Source organism: Nyctereutes procyonoides, unplaced genomic scaffold (assembly GCF_905146905.1).
Source record: "Nyctereutes procyonoides isolate TBG_1078 unplaced genomic scaffold, NYPRO_anot_genome, whole genome shotgun sequence".
Taxonomy (NCBI): domain Eukaryota; kingdom Metazoa; phylum Chordata; class Mammalia; order Carnivora; family Canidae; genus Nyctereutes; species Nyctereutes procyonoides.
In genome coordinates this window covers 10,772,690-10,785,511 of record NW_026575037.1, presented here as the reverse complement: position 1 = coordinate 10,785,511, position 12,822 = coordinate 10,772,690, and the positions used below count along the sequence as shown (strand labels likewise).

Genomic DNA, 12,822 nt, shown 5'->3' with positions numbered 1-12,822 from the left:
GAGTTTAAGTCCAGACTCCACTATGAGCTGAATGACCTTGGGTAAGTTGATTAATATCACAGTGCCTTCATTTCTTCATCTGAAAATGGGGATAATAATAAACATGAGAACTAACTGAAATAAGAGAAGTAAAATAATTAGAAATGTCCCGGCACATAAGTGCTGAGTAAATATTAGCAATGGATATAATAATCATATTATGGAGACTAAATTACATTCATGTCTCCTAAATATCAAGTGAAATATGATACCAAATGAAAAATACTATATCCTGTTTCACCAGCCTTGAGAATAATGTAAGGTCACATATTTTTAGTAGTAATATGACTCTAAACATCTATTCTGCTTATCATGAAAATGTCTCTCCTTTTCTGGGTTCCTATGTCATGGTAAATGTAGGAACCCAGAGGTTGTTATTTAGTCTCACGGGGTCAGTGTTGAAAGGCCATTGCTGCTTCTCAGTGTTCTGGGTCAGAGAGGTTCTGGTGCCCACCCTCCCTTTCAATTTGCCCAAACCACAGAGTCCTTTTTCTCAGCTTTTTAATGTACCGCTAAGGGCAAACTCCATGATCCAAGCAGACCATCATGATAATTAAGAGTATGTTTCTTAAGGTTTCAGTTATTCAATTTTAAGCAAACAGTATGACAACAAAGATAACTAGAAAATATCAAAATGTTTGGAAATTAAGCAACACACTTTTAATAATCTATGGGCCAAAGTAGACTTTGAACAGAAATTAGAAAATATTTTGAATTGAATAATAATGATGATGATGTGGCACATCAAAACTATGGAATGTAGCTAAAGTGGTGATTAGAGGGAAATTTGTACCCTTAAACACACATATTATGGGGAAAATGGCTGAAATTAATTATCTGAGATTTTACTCAAGAAATTAGAAAAGGATATCAAACTCAAAGTTGAAGAAGAAGATAATAATAAAAAGCAGAAATGAGTGTCATAGTAAACAAATAATAAAGAAAAATTAAAAAGTCAAAAGCTGATAATTTGTGATAATTAATTAAACTCATAAACCTAGTAAGTAAAAAGAGAAAAAAAAAACATTTTCAGGAATAAAGCTCCTGCCATCATTAAAAAGAGAATAAGAGGTTATTATGAGTAACTCTATGCCAATAAATGTGAAATTTAGATGAGATTGACAAATTCCTTGAAAAATACATTACTAAAACTGACGAAAGAAGAAATAGAAAATTTAAATAGTTCTGTATTTTCTTTAAATAAACAAATTAAAAACAGAACCAGATGGCTTCACTGGTGAACGATTTCTAACATTTAAAGATGAAATAACATTGAAAATAATTTTCCCAGAGAATAAAGAAGGGATACTTCCAACTTGTTTCGTAAAGCCAGTATAATCTTGGTACTAAACCTGACAGAGATGTAAAAATATGGGGGAGCATATAAGAGGGCAATTTCTCATTGACACAATTTTAAAAATCCTAAATATAATATTAGAAACTAAATTCAGTGTAAGATAAAAAAAAAGATAATAGCACAACCAAACTAAGTTTATTTCAGGAATACAAGGTTGGTTTAGCATTTAATAATTAATGAGTGTAACTCAGCACATGAATCAACTAATAATATATAGTATGGCTAATAGAAAAGTCATGAGCATTTCAATAGATGAGAAAAATCATGACCAATTCCAACTTTCATTCATAATTTTAAAAATGAAAACCTCTCCCCAAACTAGTAAAATAAAGAAATTCCTTAATCTGATAAAAGGTAAATGTAGAAAGTGTACAACAAACGTTATACTTGTGAAATGTTGAAAACTTTTCCCCTGAGATCAGGAACAAGATAAAGATATTCACTATCATCATTTCTATTCAACATTATATGCTGTTTTAACCTGCACAAATAGAGAAGAAAAAGAACTAGAAGGTATTAAAAAGGAAAATAAATAAAACTGCCAGTATACACAGATGACCTGATTCTTCGATGAAAAATTTAAAAAGATTTACAAGGTATTGGAAATAAAAGTATACTTAACAAGATTGTTGGATTGCTGGATATAAAGCCAAAATAAGAAAATCAATTCTATTTTTATATTCTAGCAACAAACAATAGTATAAAAAAGCAAATACCTAGCAAAATATTTAATTTAAAATGTGCAAATTTCTACACAGAAAATGATAAAAGATTAACAAAATAATCTAAAGAAGACCTATGAAATATCTACAGCTGTATCTATATTACATAGAGATATTGAGGGATGTAAGACTCAATGTTGTATAGATGTTATTTCTTCCCAAATTAATATATAGATTGAATGCAATCATATACAAAATTCTAGGTAGATCTTCTTGGTAGAAATGGGGAAGCCAATTCTAAAATTATACAGAAATGCAAAGGGCCAAGAATAGTCACTATGGTCTTTAAAGAAAAAGAGTGTTGGGAACCAGCCCTAGTGGATATCAAGACTTATTACAAAGCTACAGTAAAGCAGAACCAGATGTTTGAAACAGAGGACTTGGTTGTTTGGTGACAAAGTTAATACTACAGAGCAATGGGGGAAAGAATAGTCTCTTCAATAATAATTTAGTAGTAGGGTAGCCATTTGGAAAAATATATTTTGATCTCTACCCCATACATATATAAAAATCAATTCTAGTGGATTAAAGATTTATTTATTTATTTATTTATTTATTTATTTATTTATTTATGGATTAAATATTTAAATGTGAAAGAGAAAACAAAATTTCCAAATCATAGCACAGAAGGATATGCTAATCACCTTGAAGATTTTATTTTATTTTTTTTTAAAGATTTATTTATTTGTGATAGACATAGAGAGAGAGAGAGGCAGAGACACAGGAGGAGGAAGAAGTAGGTGCCATGCCAGGAGCCCAACGCTGGACTCGATCCAGGGACTCCAGGATCGCGCCCTGGGCCAAAGGCAGGCGCCAAACCGCTGAGCCACCCAGGGATCCCCGAAGATTTTAAATAACAATAGAAATAACACTAGTCTTTTTTTTTTTTTAAGATTTATTTATTTATTCATGAGAGACACAGACTGAAAGAGAGAGAGGCAGAGACACAGGCAGAGAGGGAGAAGCAGGCTCCTCGCAGGGAGCCCGATGAGAGACTCGATCCTGAGGCTCCAGGATCAGGCCCTGGGCTGAAGGCGGCGCTAAACCGCTGAGCCACCTGGGATGCCCCCAACACTAGTCTTAAAGTTCAAAATTAGAATACATTTAAATGAGGAATTTCTTCAATCAAAGGATACTATTAAATGAAATAGTACAAAATCTGTGATTTTTGCTTCAAAGTAATTAAGTGGTGATGGGAAGGAGTGAGATGGAGGAGAAATATGAGTGCATAGCTGAAACAAGACTGGCTATGAATCTTTTTTTGAAACTGGGGTTTTATTGCATACTTCTCTCCACCTTTATTTATGTTTGAAATTTTCCATAAAGTTTAAAAATGAGAGGCACTATTAAAGAGGAAAAAGACAAAGCAGGGTGAAAGAAGATATTTACAATACATAGAACCAGAAAAGGGGTGTATGTCCAAAATGCATAAAGAATATCTACACATGATTAAGAAAGAGACAGTTCAATAGAAGAATGAGCAAAGGGGGCACCTGGGTGGCTCAGTGGTTGAGCATCTGCCTTTGGCTCAGGTAGTGATCCCAGGGCCCTGGGATCAAGTCCTGTATTGGGCTCCCTGCATGGAGCCTGCTTCTCCCTCTGCCTATGTCTCTGCCTCTCTCTCTGTGTCTCTCATGAATAAATGAATAAAATCTTAAAAAAAAGTAAGGGCACAAAAGAGGATTCCCAAATGGTTAAAAAAACATATGAAAAGGATGTCAGTCTAATTAGTATTTAAGGAATTGGAAAACAAAGCCACAGTTTAATACTACACATTCAATGACACAAGCATTTACCATTTATTTATAGATCATTTGTGTGTATATATATATCATATATATAAACACACACACACACATATAACACACACACATACACGCTGGAGTGAGAGGCCCCAGAGTTGGTGAAGATTAAAAACATTGACAATACCATTGTGAAGCGGTGGTATCACCACAACTCTCACACACAGTTGGTAGGCGAGAATATTGGCACAACTAGTTTGGAAAAACATTTTTGGGAGTATCTACCAAATTTGAATATGCCTCCCCCTATGACTCAGCAATTCCATCCCTACTAGATAAATGTGTGTGCATACATATATGTGTGTGTGTGTGTGTGTGTGTGTGTGTGTATTTCTACAGGACAAGTAAGAATTTCGGCAGTAACAAGTAATATTAGTTATGATAGCTGGAGCCTGGAAATGACTGAAATGTCCACTAACAGTAGAATGAATAAACAATGATAGTTTATTTATACGATGGAATACCATTCAATAAAGACAAATATTGAACTATTGCTACATATAGCAATACGGACAAGTATCAAAACATAATATCGATCAAAAGAAGCCCCCCCCCCAAAATACAAACCATGTGATTTCATTTAAATAGTATTCAAAAAAGAACAAAATTAATCTAATCTGTGGGAGACAGAAGTAAGGACAGATGTCACTTATGGGGAGAAGGGAGGGGTCCTGATCATCGAGGGACAGGATAGGGCTTTTGGATTAGGGCAATAATCTGTTTCTGGACCTGCGTAGTGATTACAGAAGTGTTTGTACTTTGTGAAGTGAGCTATTGAATTGAACCCTTGGAATTTGTGCATTGTTTTTGATATGTAGAATGTGCTTCGATAAAGGCTATTAAAACAGTAGAATGATATGGGCTGGGAGGAGGAATTCTGAAAGATGACAAAGTCACTTTAGCTTAGTAGAATTATGAGTGAATTAAAAAAAATCTTGCTTTTAATTTGGTTATTATGATAAATAAAATTTGCATTGTTATGATAAATAAAAGTTGCACGACAAGAAAATTAATTTTGCCTTTGTTTAAATACATATACAACCTGGAGATGGCAGCCCTTGGGTTCTGGGCCAGGACCACAATAATTACAGTCAGAAAAAACTATAAAGCTGGTATTATAATAGCCTCCCAAAAAATCTTGCTCAAAAAGGCGTAAACTTCTAATTTTAAACAATATAATTTTCAGGCACATCCTCAAAAAAAAAACCTATTGCAATATATACCTAAGTAGTTGAATAAGGTAATGAACTATAAGGCAATCAAGCATTGGGAGAAAAACTATTACTAATAGCAACTTTGTTTTTTTTTTTTCCTAAAGATTTTATTTATTTTTTCATGAGAGATACAGACTGAGAGAGAGAGGCAGAGACACAGGCGGAGGGAGAAGTGGCTCCTCTCAGGGAGCCCGGTGCAGAACTCGATTCTGGATTGCAGGATCATGACCCAGCAAAAGGCAGGTGCCTAACCACTGAGCCACCCAGGCATCCCACAACTTTGATTTTGAAAGAAATATCCTTTCTTTTTCTTTTTTTAGGATTATTTTTTAAATTGCTGTGTAACTGACATATAACACTATTAGTTTCAGGTGTACAACATGATTTGATATTTGTATATAATGCAAAATGGTCACCACGATAAATCTAATTAATGCCTATCACCATTCATAGTTTGTTTTTCTTGTTGATGAGAACTTTTAAGATCTACTCTTTGGGATCCCTGGGTGGCTCAGTGGTTGAGGGTGTGCCTTTGGCTCAGGTTGTGATACTGGAGTCCTGGGATCAAGTCCCACATCGGGCTCCCCACAGGGAGCCTGCTTCTCCTTCTGCCTATGTCTCTGCCTCTTTCTGTGTGTCTCTCATGAATAAATAAATTTAAAAAGACCTACTCTTCTAGCAACTTTCAAATATGTGATACACTATTATTAACTGCAGTCAATGCTGTACCCTTTCTAACAGTATTTAACCATTCAGAGTCCACAACTTATTAGGGATATTCCAAATTTTCATAATAAAACCATGTCATTTGCATGTAAAAGATTATTTCTCTGTCTTTCCTGTATGGTGGGATGCAGTCCACATCTGGTTAGTAGAATAACTTTTATTTTTAAGATTTAAAAAATTTTTTTTAAAGATTTTAATTTATTTATTCATGAGAGACACACAGAGAGAGGAGAGAGAGAGAGAGAGAGAGAGGCAGAGGGAGAAGCAGAGAAGCAGGCTCCATGGAGGGAGCCCAATGTGGGACTCCATCCAAGGTCTCGGATTACGCCCTGGGCTGAAGGTGGCGCTAAACTGTTGAGCCACCCGGGCTGCCCTAGATTTTTTATTTTATTGATTCATGAGAGACACAGAGAGGTGGAGACACAGGCAGAGGGATAAGCAGGCTCTCTGTGAGGAGCCTTATGCGGGACTCGACCCCAGGACCACCTGAGCCAAAGGCAGATCCTCAACCACTGAGCCACCCAGGTGCCCCGAATAACATTTTTGAGTTGTGACGTGCTTTGTTTCTTTGATGGGAAGATTTTTGGGGAGGAGTTGGACTTTGTTCCTCATTTTGGGAAGTATTTCCTTTTTTAATTGTCTTTGTAATAAAGTTCTAAGTTAAATTTTATGAATTATGATTTGTGTCCTTTTCTCTTCCTTTAAAAACTACATCACAATATAAATAAAGATGGTTTAGGGTGCCTGGGTGGCTCAGTTGGTTAAGGATCTGCCTTTGGGTCAGGTCTTGATCCCCAGGTGCTGGGATTGAATCCCATATTGGGCTTCCTGCTCAGCGGGGAGTCTGCTTTCTGCCTCTCCCTTCCCCCAGCTGATGTTTTCTCTCTCTTTCTCTCTCTCTGAAATAAATAAATAAAATCTTTAATTAAAAAAATGATTTAAATCAGGTACATGGAGCTGGGTGGGAAGGAAGGGCTTTACCTCATACAAGAAGAATCCTGTCTCTACCTGAGCATAGCCACAAAAGATATCTTATCTTGTTATGCTTGGATTTGTACCAAGGACCCAGGAAGGATCTATAAACTTTAACACAAAGGATTGTGTGTAGTTAAGGGTAACTTTGAAGAGGGATATTGTAATTCTCTTCCAGTACCACATTAATTTTCATCTAATTGAGAATTCCCATTTGATAACCTAATAACCTTGAAAGTCTGAGGTAGCTCTTCCTCTACACTCGGCCATACAAGAGAAAAGGAAACAGCACTTGACAGAGAACCAGAAAGTGCAAGCTCTAGTCTTGATCTTCCTGCTTAGTAGAGATTACTTAATCTCTTTGATCCTTAGTTTCCTCAACTCAACATCATTAATATCTTCAGTTATTACATGTTGAAAAATACAAGACAGAAGGTAAATATAGGCTAACTTCATATTAGTAGTAACTGTTGTCTTTAGATTGCATTCTAAATATAAAAGATAAAGCATATATTACAGTGGTCCTTAGGCTTGGGGAAAATACAGGGAAAGGAAGTCAGAAAAGACTAAAAAAATGGGAAAACGGGGGATCTCTGGGTGGCTCAGTGGTTTGGCGCCTGCCTTTGGCCCAGGGCATGGTCCTGGAGACCTGGGATGAAGTCCCAGGTCCAGCTCCTTGCATGGGGCCTGCTTCTCCCTCTGCCTGTGTCTCTGCCTCTCTCTCTGTGTCTCTCATGAATAAATGAATAAAATCTTAAAAAAAAAGGAATGGGAAAATGAACATATTGGTAATTACAAAAGATTTTTTAAAAGGGCAAAGTTTCAATGTTAAAGTTTAAGTTATTTTTCTAACTATATCACACGTTCTCAGTTTTGATGTAATAGACATCTGTTGCACTTTTCTACCTTGTAATCTGCCCCCTTCTGGCAACAGAAATCCCTTTTCTTGGAGAACTTCTTTTCTCAAACTCCATGGATTTTGGCAGGGTGTTTAGTTACTCTATTCCACTAGCTAGGGGTGGGTGGGTCCAGGGATTTGCAGGTGACTCAAGCCGGGAAAATCAGCATCCTTCCTTGAAATTGTTTATATAGCTCCTGATAGGGAGAAATCTCTTTTCTCTGGAGTTCTAGGTGGGATTTAAATAATTCTTGAACTCTTCTGTCTTATTATTATAAATAAGCAGCTATATTTTCTTTCTTTCTTTCTTTCTTTCTTTCTTTCTTTCTTTCTTTCTTTCTTTCTTTCTTTCTTTCTTTCTTTCTTTTCTTTTTTTAAAGATTTTATTTATCCATTCATAGAGACACAGAGAGAAAGGCAGAGACCCAGGCAGAGGGAGAAGCAGGCTCCATGCAGGGAGCCTGACATGGGACTCGATCCTGGGTCTCCAGGATCAAACCCCAGGCTGCAGGCGGCGCTAAACTGCTGCACCACAGGGCTGCCCTCATTCTACCTTTCTTGCTGCATAGAGACCCTGGTGGTCAGGCACTAACATCATCTTTTAAGGGATCTGAAACCATTTCTCCCACACCTTTACATTTTTCTTCTAAATACCACATCTGTGTACTAGATAATAGAGTTTCTAAGCAGTTAAGAACATGCATTATTAAAGGGCCATGGAATTTTTTTTTTTTTTTTAAACAGGGTATAATTGAAGCTCCTGGGTGGCTCAGTTGGTTAAGCTCTTGATCTTGGCTCAGGTCATGATGTAGGGGTTGTGAGATAGAGGCCCACATTGGACTCCATGCTGGGCCTGGAGCCTGCTTAGGATTCTTCTCTCTCTCCCTTTGCCTGCCCTTCCCCCCAAAAACTGCCCAGGTAACCTTAAGTAAAAGAAAATCTCATACACTCACTTTTTTAAAATACCAAGTCTAGTCAACAGTAAAATCTTTAAGTACCTAAAATACCTATTTTTTTAATAAAAAAAATCTAATTAGCTTTAAATTTTCCAAATTGTCTTAAAATTTTTGTTTTGACTTTTTTTTGTTTGAACCAGGATTTAAACAATGGAGCAAAGTGCGTGCGTGTGTGTGTGTGTGTGTGTGTGTGTGTGGTTTAATCAAGCACATGGCCTGGGCCTGGTTACATTTTACCTCTCATAAAAATAGATATTTTCTTGCCACATTCCCCTGAGCAATAGAATTTAGAAATTCATTCAAAATCTCTTTATTCACTTTACGAAATCAGATGAGGCTCTGGTAATGAAATTATGGGGCAGAAGTCATAGTTTAGTTACTCTTGGGCATTACAATCTAAAATGGAGGGATGCCTGAATGGCTCAGCCGTTGGGTGTCTGCCTTCGTTAGGTGTCTGCCTTCTGCTCAGGGCGTGATCCCAGAGTCCTAGGATCGAGTCCCACATCAGGCTCCCTGCATGAAGCCTGTTTCTCCCTCTGCCTCTCTCCTCTGTGTGTGTGTGTCTCATGAATAAATAAATAAAATCTTAAAAAAAAAAGAATCTAAAACACAGTAGTGACAAGCAAACATTTATGTTAATTTTACAACCTTTGCTGTTTCCTTACCTTTATCTGTTTTGACTTAGTGGAAAACAAAAGGAGCCCCACTGTTTAGTTTGCCAATATCTAATAAAATATTGAAAATTCCCAAGGGCGAATGCATTAATATATCTACTTAAATATATTTATTAGAAATATCTGTAGCTTTATTCACAACTAACCTTTTTCTCTTCCTCCTATATGCCTTTGTTCTCAAGTACAATAAGACACTGAGAGATTATCATCCTAAGTATAAATGAATATTTTGCTTCAACTCAAATATGGAAGGATTAAACTAGTTACCCACAGTCCCACAGCTTTCTTCTTCCAAAGCGGAGATGCCAAAGGATGAGGAGTTAAGAGACTTTTCGGCAGGCATCATCTTCACCCATCCCATTAAATACATGAACAATGTAAGGGATCCATGTGCCTGCGAAGCAAGCTCAGCATTTTGGCAAGACCACGCCCCCAACAACCAGACTATTATCTTTGTCCTCCAGGAGGTAACACTGACCCCAACCATAGTAACCTAACATTTACTTACTTATTTCAGATCCCCACTATCCCTCTCTTAACGGAACTACAGGATGTAAAACCAGGTATGGGTTTTTGTTTGTTTCTTTTTGTGGGTTTGGATTGGGGGGGGCTGCATATGTTTATTACTCTCGCTTAAGATCTGGAAAATTAAAAAAAAAAAGGAATTGTGTCTCACGAGCATCCACTTTGCCCGGGGACTCCAAACGTGTAAAAACCACCCACCCCGGGGCGGCCCACTTTCACAGCACCCTCCTTTCCCTGTCCTTACTTGTCGTATCAGCACTGGGGTAAGTGCCCGGGGTTCTGATCTGGGGCTAAAACTCATGATCTTCTGGCTCAGGTTCTGTGAACTGAGTCATCCTGGCACGGAGAATATTCCGTGACTCAGCAGGCCCGAAGAGGAGGATGTCAGATCCAGATAATTTCGAGTCTTTTAAAGGCAAGATGGGAACATAAACAACACAGTGGAAGAATTTCGCAGTGGGTCTGCCTACCCAGGGGAAAAAATGTCATTCCATTCCCAGCCCTTCCACTTCCTTCTCTGCCCCTGTTAAACGACGGGTTACACTTTAATTTGGAGGCAGGAAATTGCTTCAGAAAAGTCATTCTAATGCTGAGACCAAGGCCCTTAATTCTCGGGGGGGGGGTGGGGGGGGGGAGAGAGAGAGAGGGACCGTGTCAGTCCCTGGGGACACCCCGGGACCTCTCCTGGGAGAAGGTTAGAGCCCAGCCCCGCGCAGCAGCAGCAGCAGCAGCAGCAGCGGGAGCAGGCGCTGCAGCAGGAGCAGGAGGAGCAGCAGCAGCAGCAGCAGCAGCAGGAGCAGGAGCAGGAGCAGGAGCAGGGCGCATTCCCCGGGGGGGGGGGGGGGGGGCGGGGCCGGGAGCCTGCGGGCAGCGCCCGCCGTCAGGTCCCTCGAGCCCCGGCCCCAGGGCGCCGCCCGCCGCACGCAACCACCGACACCTGGCGGGGCCAAAGGCCGGTTCCCAGGGAGCTCGCCGACCGAGCGTCGCCCCTCTAGGGCTCCCCCCACGCCCCGCGGCCCGCGCCCCGCGCCCCCTGTCCCGGGCTCTCCCGGGGCCGCGCAGCCGGGGCACCCCGGGCCGGCTCCCGCGGGGCGCGGGCTCCCCCGAGCCTCCCCTTCCCTCCCGGCATGCACCGCCCCGCCGCCCCTCCCCTGCCCGCTCCCCGCCCCCCGCCCACCCCTCGCGCCCCCAAGGCCCCTCCCCCGCCGCCCGCGCGCCGCGGGCCCGAGCGCGAGATGCCGCCGCCCCCGCCCCCGCCCCCGCCCCCGCCGCTCCCGCCGCCGCGAGTCGCCGGCTCGGCCGCGCAGTCCACGGCGCGAGGCGGGCGGGGGAGCCGCTCCGGGGGCCGCGGGAGCCGCTGAGCCGGGGCCGGGGCCGGGGCCGGGGCCGGGCTTTCTCCGCCGCCAGACCCCACCCCCCGCTCCTTCCTCCCCGGGGGCGCGCTCTCGGGGCCGCGCTCGGAAGTCGGGGGTCGGCGCCGGGGCGGGCAGCGTCGCGGGTGGGAGCCGGGCGGCGGTCGTCGCGGCGGCGCGCGGGCCGGTGTGTGCAGTCCGACCCCGGGCCCCGCGCTCGGCCGGCGGAGCGGCCTCCCCGGGACCCCGCGGGGCGACAGGAACAGGGACGCGCCCGCGCCCGCGCCCGCGCCCGCGCCCGCGCCCTTGCCTTCGCCGCGGCCCAGCGCGCGGGCGGGATGACGGGCGGCGAGCGGGCCGCGCGGGCGCTGCGGCCCCGGGGCCGGCTCTGGCCGCTGCTGGCGGTGCTGGCGGCCGCCGCGGCCGGCTGCGCCCGGGCGGCCATGGACGAGTGCGCGGACGAGGGCGGGCGGCCGCAGCGCTGCATGCCCGAGTTCGTCAACGCCGCCTTCAACGTGACCGTGGTGGCCACCAACACGTGCGGGGCTCCGCCCGAGGAGTACTGTGTGCAGACCGGGGTGACCGGGGTCACCAAGTCCTGTCACCTGTGCGACGCCGGGCAGCCCCACCTGCAGCACGGGGCGGCCTTCTTGACCGACTACAACAACCAGGCCGACACCACCTGGTGGCAGAGCCAGACCATGCTGGCCGGGGTGCAGTACCCCAGCTCCATCAACCTCACGCTGCACCTGGGTAAGCGGGGACGCTCCTGCCCCTGCCCCTGCCCTTGCCCCTGCCCCTGCCCCTGCCCCTGCCCGGGCCGCCTCCACCTGCCGGCCGGCCTGGGGGCCCGCACAGCCCGCACAGCCGCGCTGGCGCCCTGCCCCCCGGCCCCCCGGCCCCCCGGCCCTCGGCCCCTCCGCACCCCCGGCCCCCGGCCCCCGGCGGGGCCGCACGGATCGCCCCTCCTGCAGCTTCCGAGCTAATCGACCACCTGCCGTCCCGCGCTAGCACCTCTGTCTCTGCTTTTCTGTCCTTTATAACGTAACCAGATTCTCGCTCCCTGGAGGATTCGCCATTTGGGCTATTTCTGTCCCCCACCCCCTTTTTTTGTCCCCCCGAAAGCGTTCATCAGAGACCCCTATGCTCGCTTCTTCTCCCTCCTTGCAGGGCCAATCACGGAGCATTCTTGAATCAGGGATAGGAAGGTCCACCTTAAATACTGTTAACCTTGTTTAAATGCCTCTCCAGGGTTGAGCGTGATTGATTGCCGATTCCTCTATTGAATAAGGTAGAGAGCAGAGAGGGGTCTCTAGTGAAGGGGAGGGGATTGGAGGGAAGCAGATGCTTTTTTTTTTTTTTTTTTTTTTTTTTTTTTACTACAGGTATGGCCTGTGTGTAATTAAAATAGAAATTCACTTTTAAAGCTACTGTGCTTCTGAGTTGTTCAGCCTTAATTAAGGGCCACAAAGCTATGACACTGCTACTCCTGGTACAGAGAGAACAAGAAAGCGTGCACTCACCGTAATTTCTGGCCACAGTTTGGTCCCTGGGTAAAAAGCCCCTCCTTACCGTCTTTCCTCGT

General features: G+C 43.5%; 1 protein-coding gene across 1 annotated transcript in view; it reads left to right on the top strand.

The window, feature by feature from the left end:
• The first annotated feature begins 11,560 nt into the window (after window positions 1–11,560).
• The window catches only part of LAMC1 (laminin subunit gamma 1), a 124,052-nt gene continuing 122,790 nt past the window's right edge, over window positions 11,561–12,822 (top strand). Inside the window, exon 1 of the mRNA XM_055319252.1 lies at window positions 11,561–11,990. Coding sequence (XP_055175227.1) covers window positions 11,576–11,990 — 415 coding nt within the window. The 5' untranslated portion in view covers window positions 11,561–11,575. The remainder of the gene's footprint in view (window positions 11,991–12,822) is intronic.